Source organism: Crocodylus porosus, unplaced genomic scaffold (genome assembly GCF_001723895.1).
Source record: "Crocodylus porosus isolate Cpor-Errol unplaced genomic scaffold, CroPor_comp1, whole genome shotgun sequence".
Classification (NCBI taxonomy): Eukaryota; Metazoa; Chordata; order Crocodylia; family Crocodylidae; genus Crocodylus; species Crocodylus porosus.
The window spans coordinates 98,596,289-98,618,392 of NW_017728943.1; the positions used below are offsets into that span (position 1 = coordinate 98,596,289).

At 43.3% G+C, this 22,104-nt stretch overlaps 1 protein-coding gene across 1 annotated transcript in view; it reads right to left on the minus strand.

Moving 5' to 3' along the window:
* Positions 1-5,316: 5,316 nt before the first annotated feature.
* The window catches only part of KCNK1 (potassium two pore domain channel subfamily K member 1), a 49,637-nt gene continuing 32,849 nt past the window's right edge, over positions 5,317-22,104 (minus strand). The window contains exons 2-3 of the mRNA XM_019549845.1: positions 11,228-11,623; positions 5,317-8,057 (exon numbers count right to left, since the gene is read on the minus strand). Coding sequence (XP_019405390.1) covers positions 7,801-8,057; positions 11,228-11,623 — 653 coding nt within the window. The 3' untranslated portion in view covers positions 5,317-7,800. The remainder of the gene's footprint in view (positions 8,058-11,227; positions 11,624-22,104) is intronic.

Below are 22,104 nucleotides of genomic sequence, written 5' to 3' on the forward strand. Positions count from 1 at the left end.
CGAACGTTCAGCAGAAATTTGAGTTAAATGGAGCATGGATTGCAATTTCAGCCTGCATAATATATTTCAAATAAGTTCTTGTTCCTCCATGCAAACAGGATTAATCTTCTAAAGCTGTTAAATCAACATTTCTGAGAATTAAACCCAAAGGTCATATAGTGCTTTATTACTGGACATCAATATTTATTACATCTCTCTTCAGAATGAATGCTTCAAACAACAATGGTGAATCACAAAAGGACCTCAACCCATCATCTAAGGTAATCAGGAAAGGCTGCTTATGGAATTATGAATTAGGATTTGTTAATTTCCATGTAAACTAATACTACATTTGTCTGGTTTCTGTTTAAGCAATCAGTTTAATTAATCTTTGCTGGCACACCTCTGAAACAAAAGCTTTGAACTTGTTTGTAACATGGCATTGTTCATACAAATCTGTTTGAGGGGTGTGAATGCTGGCAAGTAATATAGCAGTTAGCCAATAGGAAAAATAAAGATTAAATACTATGTGATCTATTAGCTCTTGTATTCAGCATGAGAATAAACATCCAGCCTGATCTACGTGAAGTTCACTTATGTCAATATGTTGGGCTTTAGATTTATTTTTAAAAACAACTTTGTTCATCTGAGAACCTAGTGCCATGTGTGTGTACGGAAAAGTGTTTGGTATTAGTCAAACTCATCTCACCTTGCTGGTTATGGGAACAGATAGAGGTCAATGCTTACTGTTCCGAAAATGCAACTTTGCGCACCAATTTTTGTTGTAAATTTTACACCAAATGAGGGGAACCTGACACTTCACCCTGTATTCAGGTGGTGTTTGTGTAAGTAAGAGGTACTGATTCAGATGAGGAGTAAGATAGGAATAACTGGGTCTGCCTACATGAGATACTTAATGCACAGAAGACTAATTCTACTGCATATAAGTGCAGTAGGCAAAACCTGGGCTAATGCATTAATATGCAATAGATTTAGTCTACTGCACATTAACATCACTAAAAAAGCATTTGTTTATGCTAGTGTGCAGTAGCGCCATAATTACAGTGCATTAAGTTAGTACCTGTCATTACAGGTACTAACTTAATGCACTGTAATTTGCGCACCTTAATGAATGTGTAGATGTGCTCACTAGCTTGTTGATTAAGTCTCTGGGTGTTATTTCAACGAAATGACAGGTTAATCCCTGGACATATGGAAATGCACATTTATGCCAAAGAAGATACCTTACTTTGCAAAAGAACATTCTGGTTACAAATTATTCTGCTTGCTGTACCAATAAAAAACAAAATTGGTGAATGATTCATTGATTAGTAAACTGATTCAGCTGCTTTCCTCCCACACACACTGTGTTTAAGGGGTATGCTGTGTATAAGCTGCTTCTGTTCTCTCAAAACTACGGTGCCATTTCAGCAGCAGTGGCTGAAGAGTGTTTATCCAATTATTGCACATTATTGTACACAATATGTACTCCACAAAATAAAACCATAAGCACTCATAAGTGCTTTGGATCCATTGACAAGTTACGTTATGAACATTTTACAAATGGGGAAATGCAGAAAGGTGAAGTAGCTTTGCCAAGGCCACAGAAAAAAAGAAGTAACAGGGTTAAAAATAGCAACCTGTTTCAGAGCTGCAACTTTTTGTGCTGTTCTCTGGACCATGATACCTCTGTGACCATGGTGAAAAAAGTGAGATACAGAGTGGTGTTGGTCTGAAGTCAGACAGAAGGTAGGCAAAAAAAGTCAGGGTCCAAATCTGTTCATTGAGGACAAAAGGAGTTACACCTACATGACAAAGCATGGAACTGAGCTATGGGAAACCTCACTCCTCCCAGAAAAGTGGATTTTTCACTTGACAAGGTAAGGGTGGATAAGGTAAAGGTGTGCAGAATACATCGTTCACCATGAAACATCCTTAAGACAGCAGTCAACATGAGACTCTAAAAATGGTTGCTGCTCCAAACCTTCAGGTTAGTAGTATTGTTTTAGTGGTGTTCTTCCGTCTGATCATTTCTTGCTCAAAGTTAACATAGGGCATGCCTACATGAGGCGCTTAATGCCTAGTAGACTAATAACACTGCACAATAGTGTGCCAGGCAAAAGCTGTGCTATTACACTACTGAGCAATGGTATTAGGCTACTGTCCAGTAAGAATCACAAAAAAAGTGTACCAGCACTACTACGCAGGAATACAAGTTACTGCTTATTTAGTTTGTATTTCATTAAGCAAGTACTAAATGAAATGTGCAGCTACTGCGCTTTAATGAATGTGTAGAAGCACCCATAGGGACATATGTATAAATTCTTTATTTACCCCAATTAACAAATATAACCTGCTTACAATAAATATAGGAACAAATGGTTAAGGTGAAATTCTGAATTGTTTGCAAAGACTTGCACGCTGTACATTGCAAGAACCATTATAGTGAATCTCCTATTAGAGTGATGCTGTTCTGTGGAAAAAAATAGTATTCTACCTGAGGTTCTCATTGGATCTAGACTCACATTATGTTTGTCAATATTTTTTTCTCCTCTCTCACTGTCCAAACTAACTTCTTTCTCTCTGACAAGAAAAAAGCTAAGTAATAGTTGAGGCTGACTAAAAAAAGCCTGTCCTACACTTAACAAAATGTCAGCATGTCATCGTCATGACATTCATTATCATTCTGATTTCTGCTCTCCATCACACAGACCTTTGCATTGTGGCACTCAGTTGGCTTGACTGTCAGCTTTTTCACATGTTCCCATTCATATTCTATTTCTTCATGATCTAATCTGTCCCTTAACCAAAACTTCCTTGATGCAAGGTTGTCTTTCTCTGTCATTTGTACAAATACTCCAATGTACCTATATCACGATCAACAGAATAACACTGTAGCAGTGTAGTACAATAGCACTAATGATCACTAGCAACATAATAATATTTCATGATAATTGGAACCTTGAAATTCTCCCTGGTAAGAAAGGACACCGATGATGAAATTATTAATACTTCTACAGAGAGGAACATTATGTAAGGAAGTGATACAACTAACAATTTGTCCATTAAAATGACACACATACAATACCTAATTTGCAATAGGGAACCCATGATTTTGCAAACCTAATCAAGGTGATTCAATTGCAATTAAAAATCACTATTGCCAATTGAAACAAATCTAAGGGAAGAGAGAAGCTGTGAAGACACACACTCTAGAATCCTAGATAGCAAGCATGACATCTGGGGACAAATAGCAGCAGCACATAGTTGTGCCACTGGTACTTGCAAATGCCTGTGCACACACGCTCTGGCGCACAGCAGGTTATCCTTGGGAGGATAGGAGAGGCAGGTGCCAGCACCTGGGCTGATCCCAGCAGTCTTGCCTGGAGTCCTGGGGGCTTCCTGGGGCTCAGGCAGTGGCAGTACAGGGGCATGGAGCCTGGCCAGCAGCCACAGTGTGGCTCTGGTCAGCCAGGCTCTGATTTTGGATGCTGCATGCTGCCACCCTGCTTTTTTAAGGTGTGTGGGTTTTTTTACACTGGGATCTCCTGGTGTCAAAAAACCCCACTGTACTGCTCATTTGCATGCAGTGCGTGTGGTTTGCAGTGCTGCAGACAAGTTGACGGTGCCGCAAATCACACGTGTACGCTCATCTAGATGTGCCCAATGGGGCCAGGATTTTGTTCTGCTCCTTTAGTATCTGGACACTTAACATTTCTAAATTCTGGCATTAGAAGATCCAAATATGTTAACTTGGAATAACCAAGGATAATCTCATGGAGTTGTGAGATTCAGTCTCAGGGAAAGCAGTGTATGTATTTTTCGTAACTATCCAAAAAGGACAGTGACCAAAAAGTATTCCCACTTCCCTTCTGCATCTCCATTTGGCCAAGAGACTTTTACACCACAGTGATCCATGCCATATCTGAGGTGGACTAAGTAGAAGAGGGAATAAAGAATCTATTATGTAAGACATGCATAAAAACACAGTACAATTGTATACCCTTAGCATGTAGGGCATTTTTACATGTACTCTGGGGATGGAAGGGGCATAGCATCTTGTGTATCAGTGTCCCCATGGTTCAAAATGGCAGTGGGGATGCTGATAGATGAGATGTATGAGGCTGGCTGGAGTGAGCTAATTAGTAAGCTCCATCAGACTTAATTGAATCTGCTCAGATGCACATTGCACCAGACTCCCTGCATGTGTACAGGCACCCACATTGGCCTTATGTCCCCATCAGATACAACAGTTCTGTTACAGACCCCTGGGTAGATAGGGTTGTGATTTTAAAGTTCTCATTCTAAACTTTAAAGCTTCAGCAGATTACAGATTACTTCACAGATTGCTTCTCTCTGCACCCTACTGCAACCCTCACATTCACCAGAGGAGCTGCCCCCAACAACCCCCAAGGAGAAAATATTCGAGAATGGGATGTGACCTCAGCAGAATGATTCTGACTTTGGATCTTATTGGCAACCAAGATCAAAAGAAGCCCAAGTTCTGGCACTTTCAGGGATCCCAACAGCACTCATCACTTTGCACAAGCTTTTCCCAACAAGAGTGGCTACTGATTGGCCTGTCCATGGTTTTCCTAGGAGTTAACAACAGAAATGATACCCATGTACGAGTGCAAAGCAAACATGGGAAGGATGAAGAATGTGAACTTTAAGGACAGCAGTAAATTTTCTGTTGTAGGTCTAGGACAGAATCCTACATCCATTGAGATCTTTCAGAGTAGATGCTGAAATGAAATCGTATACCTGCTGCCTTGATTTGTGATTAACATCAAAAACACATTTCCAATTTCACAAGAGGCCTTGATGTAGAGTAATCTTCCTTTTTCTAAACTGGATTAAAACCCAGTCATCTCAGGGGTATAGGTTGTAGCTGTTTTGTGGTCTCGTGTGTGGTAGATCTCATGCATGCTTTTACCTTGGCTTTACATAAAGATTTGATGCTTTTAGTGTTTACTAGTTCCACTGATGCTACTGATAAATGAGAAGCAATAATTTTTGTGTCGACAATTAATAGACCAGGTTCTTGAGAATGATAAAATAAGTACTATGGTACATCTGTGCTTTACTTGCTGTTATCATCTCAAAATATAACTAGGATTATTTTTGTTTGTTTAAATGCACTGCTTTTCATTTTTACAGGAATATTCAATAGGGGGCTAAGTTGTAAAAAACCTTACTTTTAAGCACAATCTAACATGAACGGTCCTTGTTGGGTGGAACAGGTAAAATCTCCACTTGTTAAAGGTTTTACAATATAAATGAATGGAAATGCATATGGGTGACGTTTTGCTAAAGAACATAAAACACAACATGGTACAGGCTGCCGAAGCCACAAACTTTTTTATTTTACTATATATGTTGAAAATGTTGGATATTCACATACAACATAGTAGACTATTCAGCTTGTCTCTTCTGTTTCAAATTCTGTGCTTTTAATATCAAGTGTCTGTACTGTGCCACTGATACAGACTTATCTTCAAATAACATCTCTGTGCATATCCTGTTCTTTAGAACTCAGTGATACAGAAGTTGATAGAAAGCTGGAGTTTTCCAGTACTGAAGACAATCAATAAAACGTCACTGAAAAACAGTATAAATGTTTCTGGTAGTTCAGTACTCTTGAATCTGAAGGTAACATAGTTTTTAACGCCATAATTTTAAGCTACTCATTGTATAAAGAGAAATCTAGGGAAAATATCTTTTATCTAAAATGTCCTTTTTAAGTCAATTAAACTCTGGTGATCTACGATATATGTACAGTATATAAATATATTTATGTGTATATATGTACACATATATTGGTTAGACATTCATTATAAATAGAGTTGTCTTAACTTAGGTTGTAGAAAAATAGCCACTTTGCTGGGAACATGCAAACACAGTATGCTTCAACCTAGCTTTAAAAAAAAAATCACTTTTAGCTCTGTTTTCTTGGATATAAATGTTTATCATACATTTTTAGCTGATTTAACCACAAAGGAAAATTTCCCAGTAAAGTTATAAAATCTGTTTGATGCTAGGTTTAACTAGACTCATACACAGTATCTTTTAGGTAATTTAGTTTCAAGTATTATTCCCATATCAGCAAAGTCTAGACACTTTAGTTTTGCTGCTTTGTTACAGTAAGCTAGTCAACTCTTAACACTACAGGGCAAATTATGGCCAGTCTGGCATGCATGAACTGCAGGGAAGAGGTCTTCCCCTGTACTATTCCTATGTGGAAGGCAGCCCTGATGTGGGCTACCTGTGCTGATCCCGTGCCCATTGAAATCAACTGCAAAGCTCTCATTGTATATATCTGAAGCCCAGAAGAGGCTGGTGCTATCATTTAGTCTTACCACCTACATAATACAGGCTCTTGAACTTTACTCAGTGATTACTGAATGCAGCCCAACACCTTATTGTTGATCTTTGATCTCTCTCTCACCCTTTAATGGTGTAGGAGCCCATAAGCTGGGGAGGGGGGAAGAGGGGCAGGATCTAGCTTGCTCTATAAAGATAGATACTTTTTTCTGTTGACACCCAAGCCAGAAAACAAAAAACAAACAAAAACAACAAAAATCCAGTTTGCTGCCTACCAGATTGAAAAATTTTCATTTTATTCCCCTCCCTGAAAAAGACTGAAAAGTTTTATTTATTTCAACCTGAAATGTTCCATTGGATTAAAAATTAAACACTGTTTTGTGCATTTGTAGGAAAAGCAAAGGAAGTAAAAGGCTAGGTTCACAAAGCTGTTGCTGTTACCCCTCTTTCACCCCCTGGCTTGAGGTTACAGCACTGATTAAGGTCATGGGAGAAAAAGGTTTCATTCCATCCTTTTCCTGAGAGGATATGAAGCCATTTTGCTCAGCCTCCAAACTTGTGGTGGGTGCTCACAATCTCTGCTGCTGACATTGTCCTGCTCTGTATCAATAAGTCAACACTCACTGGAGAAGAGGTTGGAATCTAGGCATCACATTTTTCAATGGAGTCTCCTAATCACCAGGCTGGAGGTTCATTACCTACTTCCTTCTGTCTTGATGTCGATTCATGTAATTTTATACCATGGAACAGGATTAACAAGAAGAAATGAGAAAACTCTTTTCCAGAATAGATTCCAGCTAGCTGGTAAATAAAGGGTGTACTCCTGCAAAGTCTGAGATGTGGGTCCTAAGGCAGAGGATGGAATTGAATCCAACTCACAGGCATCCCAGGTCAGTGCTGTAACCCCAATATACTACATAATGGCATGGCAGCTTCTTCGGCAGCTTTGTGAATCTAGTCCTCCCCTTGCAAAAACTCTTTCACCTGAAAGTGTTTAGTGTATTAATGTCCAGTAATTAATACTCTGGGGATGACAGAAACTGTACTTTTCAGTGAATTTTCTTCACTGAAAATATTTTCTCCAGGCCTAGTGGAAGGACTGCCCATAGGTTATGTAACTGCATGGGGGTGTGGACACAACCCCACTTTTGGAGGTACAGGGCTGCACTGAAGGAGTGCAGACTATACCTGTCTTAGGAGTGTGGTAGGTGGATGCCGGTCCATACCTTGCATCCATCCTTCCATGCCACATTATAGGTGATCCTGGTCTTGCATATTACAGCCAACTGTGTCATATTTCCGACAACTCTCCTAGCGTAGTTTCCGTTTTAGGTACATTAATTTGCTCCAGAAATCTTTCTAGTGCCTGAAATGATGAATACTTGTTACATTGTTTTTCAGCACTTATACTTGAGAGAAAGAGAGAGAGAGAGAGGCATTCTATTTCTTACTGTAATAGTGTAAGTGCACTATAATGTTGGGATGGGTGCCCTCATATTAATTGTTAATAGAACCATGGTTAACTGAAGATTGACCAGTCACAAAAGGCTCATTTACTTTCTGATCCTCTTTCCTGGAAGCTGCTTGGTCCGAAATAGAGGAGAAGGAAAGCTGGTCATGTTCTATTATATGCTCTTGGTCGTCTTCCTTGTCCTTCTTCACATAAAACATTTTTCTAAACTTCTTGAGCTCATGGAGTTCACAGAAAGTTTCTAAAACCACCAACATTGCAATAAGGCCCAGCAACAGGTAACCTGGAAAAGAAACAAAAAACACAATGCCTAAAACATGAACAGGTAGAGCTGATGAGATAGAGCTCTAACTTGGAATTCTTTCCACCTTTGATCACTGAATATATATTATTTTCCTTTCTTTTCTATTTTCAGGGGTGTCAACCTGCATGGGAGCTAACAGCACTCAGCATTTCTGAAAATGAGACTCACGCTAATCATCCACTGGGCTTTTATTTTTTTCTCTAACCACACACATGCATGCAGAGCTTCCTAGTGAGTCTCCAGGGAGGGTATTCTAAAAAGCATTTCTTAATCTAAATACGCTAATTAAACCATGACTATTTATAAATCACTACTATTTATATTCTTGTCCAAATGATCTACAATTTCATTAATAATCTGTTTAGTAGAAGTTTAGTAAAGCAAACAGAAGCTTATTGCATTTTAATTAGTATGGCATGCTCTCCAGTCTGTGCAATAGCATGCTGTACAGTTAACCTACCATTACTTTTACAATCATTTTTCATTTGGCTTCAATATTCATTTGGGTACAGTGTTCTTTGTAACTGAGAAGACTAAATATACATTGGAATGTCTAACTTCTGCACGAAACCCTCTCCACCTCCCTAAAATGCACCTTTAAAGCATAATTAAATACTCAGAGTGTGTCCAGACGAGTATGCATGTGCATTTCCATAGTTTCATAGTTTCTAGGGTTGGAAGGGACCTAAGCAGATCATCTAGTCCAACCCCCTGCCATGGCAGGAAAGAGTATGGCCCCAGCAAGGTGTTCATCCAGCCTCCTCTTAAAGACCCCCAGGGTAGGAGCCTGCACCACTTCTCTGGGAAGTTGGTTCCAGACCCTAGCCACCCTGACTGTGAAGTAGCGCCTCCTGATATCTAACCTAAACCTACCCTCTGCCAGCTTGTGACCGTTATTCCTGGTCACTCCTGGTGGTGCTAGGGGGAACAGTGACTTCCCCAATGCCCGCTGATCCCCCCTGACTAGTTTATAACAGGCCACAAGATCCCCCCTCAGCCTTCTCTTTTGCAGGCTGAACAGGTTCAGGTCCCGTAGCCTGTCCTCATAGGGCCTGCATTTCCCTGGGATAAATAGCAACAGAACATAGTTATGGTGCTGCTACTTTTCCCCAAGGAATGCCCCTGCATGTGCATTCTGACACAAGGGAAGTTGCCCCAGGTGGGATAGAGGAGGCTGGGACCAGCACCTGGGATGGTCTCAGCCGCCTTATCTGGGGTCCTGGGAGCCTCCTGGAATTCCAGCAGCAGCTATCCAAGTGTGCGGAGGCTGACCAGCAGCTAGAGCATGGCTCTGGCAGGCCAGGCTCTGGGTAGTGCACACTGCTGCCACGCATACCATCCTACCTTTTTCTGGCATGGGTTTTTTTGGATTTTTTTTTTGATACAGGGATCTCCGATCATTCAGCTCATTTGGATGTGCCAACTAGGGAATTATTGACCTAAGCCTGCACAATTTCATTTCATGAAGCTTAAATTTAAGCAGTCTTATGCTTTAACTCAGATAACCAAACAGGACCACCTAGCTCAGGTGGTTAGAGGGTAGCACTCGTAACACCAAGGCCACAGGTTTGATTTCTGGCAGGACTAGATGATTGCTTAAGGTCCTCTCCAGCCTTACTAATCTATGAACCTATGCAACACAATATGGGGAAAATACTCATTGTAAAAATAGAAAGGCATCTATATATCTTTACTAGGAACTCATTCTGAAAGTCAGACTTATCTAAACTTTGTGACTTACCAGGAAAAGGGTACCTAGATTTTCTCATTATGGAAAGTCTTTGACAATGAATTTTGACCCCTAGCCTGTCATTTATTGAACCTGTGAATAGGTGAAATTTTGGTCACAACGGTCTCTGGAGATTCTGAAACATATTGGAAATATTGAAACATTTCACAAGTTCTTTTAATACACTTTCAAAACAAACTGTGTTGATTAAAAACTTTTTGGTTAGAAATTTCTTTCAATTTTATTTTAAAAATCCTGAAATTGAAATGCAAAGTTCATTTAACCTGAAATTTTCTTTGACTTTTCAGTTCACCAAAATATCAGAAAAACATTGTTTTTTTGGATTGACTTGCAAAGATTTGTTTTTAATGGAGCTGCCAGTAAACCAGAAAGTCAAATTACTTGCATAGTTCTATTCCTACACACTTAAGCATGCACTGTACCTATATTAAGCTATCTGAACAGTAATAAATAATTAAATGCTCGTGCCAACAGTCAGGATGGTGAGGCCTTTAGCTACGAGTTAAGAGTGTATTATAATGCTGAAGAGGACAAAATATACTGCTGGCTAATTTAAGGGACTGCTTCTGAGAATGCAAATTCTGTACATGTTCCCATAGTCTGTCACCCTTGTAAGTAATGGACAATTTGACAACAGATTATGTACTTAGGATGGGAGCACCGGCATCTCCTGATCAGTAGGGTGAATGTAATTGGTAAAAATTGCTTGTATCTGCATTAATTATTTGGATCCTGGGTCCAGCACATCTGAAGATTCAGGATCATCTCCAATTAAATCTTTCAGGCAAATGCTGTATTTTGTGACACTGATATGGAAGAATCTTGCCCTGCTCACACCCAATCCCTGCTGTTGCAATGATAATTCTTCCAGCTCATGACATTGATTGTATCACCCTAATTACTGTATTCTTCACTGGTTCCTCCTCCCTTAAACATGAACTACTCATCCTCGAGTAAAATAGCTAATAAGAGTGGAATGGGACAACGCCACTAATTGCTTAGAAAACGCTTTGATTATATGTCTATTATTTAAACCAGGCATTTTCAACCTTTTTTACTACGTGTACCCCCCCCGTGTCCAGATGTGGAGCGGGGGGGGGGGGGGCCGGATGCAGAGTGCCAGCAGTGCAGGCTGGTGGTTGGCGGTGGCAGCCACTGTGTGCAAGCTTCCCTCTCCCCACTGCAGCCAGCTGGGTGGCATCTGTGTGGGCTGCAGAGGGGCACCGCTGCCCTCACCCCTCCCTGTCCTGCTCCTGGGACATGGCGGCACAAGGTGGTGGGTGGTGGTGCTCCATTCCTGCCCACCTGTGCATACCCCTATGGCCTTCCCAAGTACCTCCGGGGGTATGTGTACCCCCAGTTGACAACCTCTGATTTAAAGGGTTAGCCTGGTACTTACATGTAATTCCTATCTTATACAGCTCTCTGAATTTTTGATTATAACCTTCCCCCGGAACATAGTCTCCAAGGCCAATGGTGCTCAGGGAAATGAAACAAAAGTAAAAAGATTCCAAAAAATTCCAGTCATCCTCCAGGGCAGAAAATATTGCTGCTGGGATAAAGAAAAAACACAGCACAGTGATGAACCCAAGAGCCACTGCATGGACGATGGCAACAACTTGCTTGGAGAAACCCCAGCGAACGTGGAAATATAGCACAGGCCGTCGGGTGACATGAACTATGATGCGCTGCACCACAGCTGTCAGGAAAAGCAGTGTAAAGGGAATTCCGATGACAGAGTAGACGATACAGAAGGCTTTTCCTCCATCTGACAAAGGCACAGTGTGGCCATACCCTGGAACAAAACAGAAGAAGGGGACATATTTAATGTGGGAAATAAGTTGGAACATACACAACCAATCACTGGGGAGCTTATTTTAGGAATCTGTGGGCACTTCTACACGTGCCCTTGACTGTGCATTTGGTATGGCGCGTTCCTGGCAGCACATGGTTATTTTTCCATCCTACATTGCTGTCACACTTTGTGCCCGACAAGCTACAGTGACGCAGCGTCTCGTGTAGATGTGCCCTGTGACAACTAGACTAAGAACTTTTCTCAGAATACAAAGGTTTCAACTTTACTGTACTATAAATTACCATTACCAAAAATAATTGTTAACTTATTTTCATACTGTGATTTTTCCATAAGGCACTTAACTGAGAATCTGCTCAAGCTGCTTTAAAACAAAATAAAACAGAAGAAAAAACCCTCCAAAGCAAAAAGTATTGCATGGAGGCTGGACCTTCTGTAGGTCATTGGTGTTTCATAAATGTCAATCTGTTTAACCTAGAGCATACAAATACAGGTAGTTTTGTATAGGTTGTGGACGGTCAACAAATTCTGCAGTCTGATGTTGAAAATGTTGAAAATTATACTTGTTTACAGACTGACAGGCTACAATGTCAAAGTACTTCACTACTTCATGCTAGACTGCCTGGTTTTAAAAGCAAGCCACAGACACAGTAAATTCATTGCAAATCATGAATGGTTTTTTTCTGTTTGCCAGTCAACAAAATAGCTATTTTATTTTTCATTCTATCAGGATAGTTTCCTACAATCGATCATGTTACATCTTTTGAAAGATTTATAGCAATATCACACCACACAAGCCCCAGTCATACTGGAGCCAGAAAACCCCCCTCAAAAAACCAAAACTGTTCTCTCACTAAAGTAACTTCAATCCCAAAGTTTTGATCATGTTTACCTGGGAAGCTGGCCATGAAAAATAAACTATCGTGTTCAGAATGTCCTTTCATTTTATATGAACATGAGGAATTTCTCCTCTTGACTGAATGCATTTCCAGTAATCTAAAAATTGTTAATATGCATCTCAGAGAAAGTCTTTTTTTAAGCATTTAAAACACTTTTAGGTAATAGGAGAAAAATGCATCCTTTTTAATCTTCTCACTATTACAGCCTTTTAAAAAGTAGTGTTATGAAAAGGCAGTCAAAGTTCTTTGGGTAAATGTGGTATCTTTAATTAGACCAATTAAATAGTTGGAAAAACTGTTCTTTTTAAGCTTTTGGGCATAAACATGTTTCTTCAGGCATAGGGAGAATCTGCTGTTGTTTTGTGTTCTCCTGGATGTTTTCCGTGTTATAAAAAGCAAGCTTTTAATTTCTGTCTATTAACAACATGATGCATCCAACGGGAACCTTTGGTCCTATTTTAATTTTAAGGATGTAATGAATAATTCATCCAAGTTTGTAACTTGAAACCCAGAATAATCATGTCACAGGGCACTCCCTTTTTTTTTTTTAGTACAGTATTACTGAAATCTATTATAAGCCTTGTCAATTTTTCAACACAAAGTGGGCATTTCAACTCTGCATTGAATTTTTCCTGGATCTGCCCCCTGGAATTTTCTGCCTAAATCATCTAACGCATTATTAAAATCAACTGGGAAAAGAACAACTCATGTGGTACAATCAGTGATTCCTAAAGTTGTTTCCTTTTCCAAATTTTAGGACCTAATCCAAAAAGATACAGATCAGGTCTTTTTCCTTTTAATTAAGGGGTGGGCAATTATTTGGACCTGTGAGTTTTGATGAGTTGTTGGAGGCCAGGTCAGCACCCCAGCACCCGTCCGCTCACCCTGCTGCAACAACTCACCAAACCTCCCTGTGTGGGATGGGGCCACAGGCAAGCGGGGAGCAGTGTTGGAGAGTGAGACAGACAAGCGAGGCTGGATCATGGAGCAGGACAGCCCCTGCCCTGTGGCATGGGGACTGCCTGCGTGCTACGTCCTGGGAGCTGGCCAGGGGCAAAGGGAGGGAGGAGGGGGTATATGCAGCAGTGCTTGCCTGGGCACTGTGGTCTGCAGCTACCCCTGTGGCACTTGGGGCCAGCCAGCGTGCACAGCTTGCCAACAGGGCTGCTCCCAGTGTGACTGCTCCTCAGCCCCCCTCACCTCCAGTGACAGCTCCTCCTCCTGGTCCTGCTGTGCTGCTTTAGGCTGAGAAGCTCCTGCCTCAGCGCACGAGGCTCTGGCTCCAGCTCCCAGCTGCCTTCCAGCCATTCTACCTGCCTGGCGCGATGAGCAGCCACCTGCAGGTGGTGGGGTGGGTGGACTGGAGCTGGAGCCCCGTGTGTTGGGGCAGGAGCTGCCCAGCTGCAGTCTCCTCCCGGCCTGGAGGGGTGCAGCAGAAGCAAAGGGAGGAGCTGCCCCTGGTGGTGAGGGGAGCCGAGTAGCAACCGCACCAGGAGGAGCCCGGGTGGTAAGCTGTACGCGCTGGCCAGGATCAGGCCAGTGGGTGTGGGCTGGAACATGGTGCAGGCTGCCCCGGGCAGGCCTCGGTCCCATGTGGAGCACCCTGGGGGCCAGCCCCAGGCCAGATCAAAGCAATTTCCCAGTGCAAGTGCATTTAAATCAAGTTTTCTTTTAATAAAAATCTATTTTAAATTTGAAATTGTTACAACTTATAATGAGGCTTCATATTACAGTAATCTAATGTATTTATATTTTATAATGTAATATTCAAAGCCATACATTTTTTTTCTCCAATTTTTAAAACAATGTCAAACCCTTACCCTGTAGGAAATAACTGGCTACATACTTGAACAAGAACTTGTTGAGGTGCTGAACCAGCTTTTGGACAATGTGGGCTACTGTTGCAAGATACAGATTATATATTCTTCATTTTAATTTATTCAGTTTAGCTCATTTAAATTTAAGAAACCATTTGGGAATTGAAAAAAACAGGAAAGCATGTTTTTCTTCTCCAGTCTAGGAATAAAAAGTAGGTGAGAACAGCTCAGATCTACTTGCTCTAAATTTCTGAAGGGCATAGGAGCCAAAAATAATCAGTTCAATACACTAACTACAGATATTTCCTTTCTTTAACCTATAAATTATTTTTAAAAGCAAAGTAAGTTTTGATAAGCCTCTTTTACATATGCACATTTTTAACTAATAAATGCACTTTTTAAAATGCTAGCTTTCCATTTTCACTGAATTCTATTTTTATCCAAAAGCAGCTTGACACAAATGGTAAGTAAAAGATTATTCGATAAATAGGAAGTGCCATTTACCACCACAAAAAAAATTTTTAAATATGCATGAGAATAAATATGTAATTGTGTAACTACGTACACAGTGAACAAAAATAAGTAACAAGTTTAGTGCAAGGTCTACATTTACATGCAAATCATTGTCTTAATTACTAGAAAGGTTAATTCCTTTTGCCTTTAGGAAAATAACTAAAAAGTATAAACACAAAATGGGATTCATATAGATCATTTAAAACAAAAAGTTCTTTGCATGCTATTTTAAAATATCATTTAAATCAATCTGTCCTAGCCAACAGGGTCTCTTATTAGATTACCTGTGGTTTTGGTTTTATATCATATGACTATATGTTCACTAGCAACCGGACTCTGACAATAAAATGTACTGCATCCAAGTTACTAAGGAGCCAACAATTGTAACAGCTTTCAGCCACAACAAAGGATGCCTGGATTTTAATCACTAACCTGCAAGTGAGGACAACATCCCATTACTTATCCCTTACTGGCTCTCAACTAAAATGACTTAACTGTTTTGCCTATGGTTGTGCTATGATTTGAATTTTCTGTACGCACCATTTAGATAAGAATAGAGGCAGATAACATGGAGCTTAGTAACACCAGAGAATATTTTAAAAGATATTCCTTGTGTTAAGACAGACAGCAGCAAAAAACATTGTCAAAAGGAACAGCAACAGTAGAGGAGACCTTGTACAGTGCTAGTGTGACCTGGGGCAATGAAACTCAACCCAGGAAAGAATGGCTCTTGGCTCTTTGTCCCTCTTCCTCTGCCTCAGTAGCAGATTTATGTCAGTAGTTTAAGAGGCTCAAATGCATCCTCTTTATACTCCGCTTTGTTTTTCAGCTCAGGTGATAGATGCTTGTAGTGAAAGTCAAATAGTCAAACCATAATGTTGTCAGCTCTTAACAGCACCTGAATGTAGCTCCTGAGAACGGCAGACAAGGTTCTTTGGGTGAATCTGATATCTGGGTGAACCTTGTCTGCCTGTGTCCTTAGACCAATACGGCTGCAACCTACACCCCTGTTCCTGAGAATGGGGTTTTAATCACTCATTTCTGGCAGAAGTGATCACAATTCTTCAAACAAACAAAAGCCTAATTTATGTAAAAGATCCTGAAGCCTTCTGATGCTCAAATTATGTTATGACACCAATTTCAGCTTGCATAGTTTGTCAAGGTTATGCAAAATATGAGCCACTTGGTGGAAGAGAGTTTTTCAACTAGATTTTCTTCTGATTCAATTTGTTAGCTGTCTCTGTGAAAGAAATATTTGCTTTAATTGGGTCTTACGGAACCTGAATATGCATATGTACACACCATATTCAGCTACAAACGAATAATTTACAACAATAAATTTATTCTTAGCACCATTTAAGACATTAATGAAAAAGAACAGCTTACTAAATGGCTGGACAGGTTCTTAAATCTACTAAGTGAGTAGATCTACTGAGTTGTTAGGGCACTACTGTGAGACTTGGGAGACCTATTAGCAATACTTGCTACTGGTTTGCTAAAGGACCTTGGGAAAATCAGTTCACTTCTCTGAACTTGTTACCATTAGCACCCTTTTCGCATATGTTTAGACTAGGGGCGGGCAATTATTTTGGGCAGAGGGCCACTTAGCAAGTTTTGCCAAGCTGTTGAGGGCCACATAGGTAACCCTGCCCCTTGACAGGTGCCACACCCCTGGTTGCCATCTTGGGCCTAGAAGTTCTGCCTCTGACCCTTGCCACTGGAAGTCTTTCCCTTCACCCCTAGAAGCACTCCTTTGGAGAAGAGGGTTTTTGCGATCTTAGAACTGGGGGAAAAAAACAAATTATGAACTGGGAAAAAAAAAATCAAATACTCATAATACTATATTTTAATTCAATTTAAAAGTATATTTTTGTCCTGATACCTGTGTGTTTGTGCTTTATATATAGAAGTCATTGCATAATAGCTCAAAATGTAGTCATATTCTTGTATAGTGTGTGGGGTGTGTAGCAGTGTTAGGGGGTATGGGTGGGTGGGTGGATTTGGGGTTTCTGGGGAGCTGTGGATGTGTGCATGGAACGTGTGATTGTGTCTGGAGGAGGGTGAGGGTATGGAGTTTGCAGGAAGGGTTGCTAGTGGAGAGCCAGCTGGGCACTTGCTGCCCCAAGCCTCATGGCCGCGTTTCTACTCCGGCAACTCCTGCTGCCGCCAGGAGGCTGGGGGCAGCCAGGGAAGGCTTGGTGGGGGCAACGTGAGGGGTTCCTGGAGCCACAGGGGGTGGCATGAATCAGTGGGGATGTGACCCAGGACATGGGAAACCCAGGAAGGTGGTGCAGAACTTGCATCGCGTGCCTGAGGCTTGGGGTGCCGCCATCCTGTGGGGAAGGGCCAGTCTCCCATGCCCCACAGGGGCCCGGCGGCCTGGCAGCAACTCATCCCTCCAGCCCCAGGACGGACAGGACGCTGCGCCAGGAATGGGAGTGGAGCCGCAGCTGCTTTTTTATTCTGAAAGCTTCTGCGGTCTCCCCAAGCTTCCTGTGCCCTGTGCTGGGACCCTGCCAGGTTGTGCCACCCCAGCAGCTTTGGGAGGTGACCTGTGCTGCCCCTGGGGCTGGCCAGGAGCTTCCCCAGGGCCCCTGGGCTTGTTGTGGCCACAGGAACTTCTGGAGTAGAAAAGTGGCTGCAGATCCACTCCTGCTCCTGGCACAGCCTCCCCACTCATCCTGGGGCCAGGGAGCAAGCTGCCACTGGGCCCCTGTGGGGCGGGGGGGGGCCAGGCCTTCACCCACCCTGGGCAGCAGCACCCATTGGAGACTCCCATGGTGGGGGGCAGCCGGGCTGTTGCTACCCCAAGCCTCAGGCGCAGCATGGAAGTTCCCCACAGCCTCCCTGCACCCCAGGCCATGCCCCCACCGGGTCATGCTGCCCCCAGGGCCAGACAGGGGGGTTGGGAGCTAGCGACAGCCAGGCGGTGTCCTGGGGCCAGTGCCAGTGGGGTCAAGAGGAAGGTGGCAGGAGCCCGGGGTGCAGCTGGCTGGGCTCTATGGAGCCAAGCTGGGTTGACCCAGCAGGGGGAGAGAGGAGCCACCCTGCTCTTGGCCCTGTGGCTGGACAGGGACCAGTGTGCCCTCCAACCCCCTTTTTTCACCTGAGCTTCCTACTCCAGCATGGGCAGGAACAGCCCCATGGTCCCTCCAGCAGGGAGGGCAGGGCAAGGTGGGCCCTGCTCTTCCAGGGGCCTGCTGTGGCTTCCACTGGGTCCTAATGCCCCTGGCTCCTGTCACATTTGACTGGAGCCAGAGACAATTAAATATTAATTTAAAAAAAATTTCTTGGGGCCCTGCAACCCAGACAGAAAGGGCTTGCAGGCCACATCTGGCCCGCAGGCTGTATTTTGTCCACCCCTGTTTTAGACTGTGTGGTCCTCAAGTCAAGGTTCATGGGTATGTCTATACAGCAAAACTAATGTGTAGTTGCAGCACTTGTCAGCAGACCTGTTTGAGCTTTATCTAGCTCACTCAGGAAATAGTAGCAGTGTTGACAAAGCGGCAGGGATGCAAATGCATGACCTTAGCCAAAGAAGGCCAAAAGTGCACTATGTATCCAGAGTCATTGCAGAGTTTGCAATCTGATTGCTAATTAGCAAACGATGAAGATCATGCTGCTGTGCCCTCACTGCTATTTGTTACCTGTAATAGCCAGAATAATCTATTAACACAGGTCTCCTCACATTTCACCATCACATTTTCATTTCCCTCAACATTAACTATGTGTTTGTAGCTTGTTACCAGCCATAGTAGAAAAGCATCTAAACTTGCCTGCCCAGATGCAAAGGGAACAAGTGCAGAAACAGTGTATGGCTTGGCTCTGAGGATGCCTGCAACCAGCTTAGATGGTGTTCATTAATTCAGCCTTGTGGGTCAGATGAGTGGCACAGGGCTGATCCACAAGCCGGATTAGACCCTATGGACTGGGATCAGGTCCTGATACTCACCCCCTGCCTGGCACTGTGCCCCAGGATCAGGCCCTGCACCCCCAAAGTAGCTCAATGAGCTATGTTATCCAGCCCACAGGACTCCACATGGGTCCAGAAATCTGGCAGCAGAAGAGCAGCGATTAACACTGCTGGCCTGCCACCCAATTTTCAAACCTGTGAGGAACCCCATGGGCCAAACAACATAGCTCTGGGGCCACATCTGAGCACTCCTGGCTTAGACTGAGCCAGGTGCTAAACCCAGCATGCCAATCACCTGGATTGACAGACCTATTCTTATTGACCTTTTGTACGCTGAGTATCTGCTTGTAAGCACATTACACTTTTTAAAAAATAAACTAAAAATAGTTTGGAAATTTATGAGGCTGAGGCAAGTGGTGGGGGGACACAGAAACTTTTCCAGTTATAACATTTTTATCTGACTTTTCCCAACAATGCCACTACGTTTTTGTACTCCACTGCAAAACATGTTAACAAAACACCATGGCCAGACATTCAGGGGAAAGGGAAAAAAATAGGAAACTAAGTTACATGCATGTCACTGTTTTGTCACTTGTTTTCTGTTTCACCTCATCTCCTTCCTTTGATCTATTTGTTATCTTTTGCTCTATCACCTCTTTAAAGGCAAAGCCTTCTCTCTATGATGCATCTACACACTGATTCTATATAAATAATAAATAATAAACAACAACATGCCAGCTTCTTTTCTTCAGCTGAAGCTGTCATGTTGAAGCACATCAAAACTGTAGCTTAAGGCATGTTTCCCTTATAAGAAAGCAGGGCTTAAACCAGTGCTTCCCAAACTTTTCCTCAGCATGACCCCATTTATGGCCCCATTTTCTCAGCATAGCCCCTCACTCCCAACCCACTGTGACCTCATCTGCTGATGTTGTGACCACATTTGGAGTCACAACCCACAATTTGGGAACCATTGACTTAAGTAATTTATTCTTTTTAATAAATCAGTCCAGAAGCAAGGATTTTTGTGGGTGATAACTTTTATTGGACCAATTCCTGGACCACTGTGTCTACAACATCACTCCAAAAGACTTAAATCAGTCTAACAGGACAGAGGCAGACTTGGTTTTGGTGGCTAGAGTTAAATGATTCAGGTGAAAGATCCAGTAATTCAATTATTAATTATAAAATCTGAGATGCAAAGAATAAATATGTCCCATACCCGCAGAAAAAAAATGTCATTGGATGTCACTACAAGACACATAGGCATACTGTAGCGCACAAGACCATGATCAATCTAGCTTAGCATCTCATCAGTGACAGCGAACCAGTACCAGATACAAGTGCCTCTTATAGTGGACATTTATGGACTAGCCAGATCCAAGGGGATTTTTTTTTTCCATAATAGCCATTTAGGGTGTGTCCACATATGAAGGCATGTGCGCTTGCAGCAGCTCAAATAGAAGCAGCACAAATTTGAGCTGAGGCTTTTTGTCTCAGCGCATGTGCCTGGACGTGTACTTTGGTGTGGGACAAATTGTGCCACTTGGGGCAAAATTACCCTGGCTGGCTCCTCCTGGATCTGCAGCCAGGGAGAGCCCAGGGCCAGCACCCATGCTGGCCCCAGCAGTATAAGAAGCTGCCCTGGCAAGTAGTTCAGGGCTACTTGCTCTCAGGAGCTTCAGGGTCATGTGTGCCAGGGTCTCTCTCAGGAGTGCACCAGGTTGTAGCCTCTCCTCCTCCAGAACCTCCTCTTGAGGTTCTGGTGGAATTTCATCCTCCACTTTTTTGTTTTTGGTCATCCCATCCATGGCCCCAGCAAGTCCCAGGACCTCCTACTTAACCTCCTCCTGGCCCTGGCCAAGTGGGCCCTGTACTTGACCAGGAAGGAGGTTCTGACTGGGAAGGTAACCAGAGACTGTGCAGTTGCTTTCCTCTCGCTTGTCCGTGCATGTTTCTGGGCAACATCCACCAGCTCCTCGGATGCCTTTGAGGACTGGTGGGTGCGGCCCAGGGGGGTCTGCTCGGTGTCCCCCTCAGGCACACTTATTTTCACATTTTGACCCTTTGACCCACATGACACTCCTATCCTATTTTTTCATTAGTTAGCCTTATGGGCCTCAGGGCCCACAATAATTTGGTGACACAAATAGTCAAGAGCTTCTGGGAGAGACCCTGGTGCACACACCCTCAAGTGTGCGAGACTGCAGCCCCTCCACCTCCACCACTTCCTCCTGAGGTTCTGGTTGAATTTTACCTCTGACCTTTTTGTTTTTGGGCACCCCATCCACAGCCCCACCAAGTCCTCAGACCTCCTCGTTAACCTCCTCCTGACCTTGGCTAAGTGGGCCCTGTACGTGACCAGGAAGGATGTACTGGCCAGGAAGGTGCCTGGGTTTCATAGGTGCTTGAACCAATGGCAGACTGTTCCAGACCCTGGGGGCTTGGACAATAAAGAAATTCATCCTTATGTTCAGCCTGAAACGGTCTTGCAATAGTTTATGACCGTTCGACTTTGTCATCCCTTGGGGCGCTCTGGTGAACAAACGTTCCCCCAGATACTGGTGATCACCCCTAATAAACTTAAAGGTGGCCATAAGATCACCCCTGAGCCTGTGCTTTTCCAGGCTAAAGAGCCCCATCGCACTCAGCCTGCCATCCTAAGGTCTGTTTTCCTGACCTTGGATTATGCGTGTGGCTCTTCTCTGGACTCTTTCAAACTTCTCCACATCCTTTTTGAATTGTGGAGCCCAAAACTGGACACTGTGTCTGAGGCTGCTTTCCCCTCACTTATCCATGCATGTTTCTGGGCAGAGCACCACTGGACAACATCCACCGGCTCCCTGGAAGCCTTTGAGGACCGGTGGGTGCAGCCCAGGGGGCTCTGCTTCATGTCCCCCTCAGGCACACTCATTTTCACATTTTGACCCTTCAACTCACATGACACTCCCATCCTGTTTTTGCCTTAGTTATTCCAAGCATTTTGTTGTGTTATTCATTCATTGGCTCCACAATGAAGGGGCCACTAGTTAGTCATGTGGGCTCAGCAAGGCTCCACGTGCTGTCAAGCAGCTCAGGGCCACTTGGGCTAAGCAGTGCTGAACCCCGGGTGACATCTGGCAGCTCGGGGCTAGTGCGCAGTGCTGCGCAGCACCCTGCCAAGCTAGGCCATACCCACACGATGCGGCAGTGTAGGTGCCAGGCAGCTGGGGCTGAGCCCTGTTGTCCCCCACTACCTCCTGCTGTGGTAGGGCGAGGGGGACGGGGGAGGCTGTGCCATGAGGCCCCAAGTGGCCACTGCTGCTGTTGGTGAGTGTAAGGAGA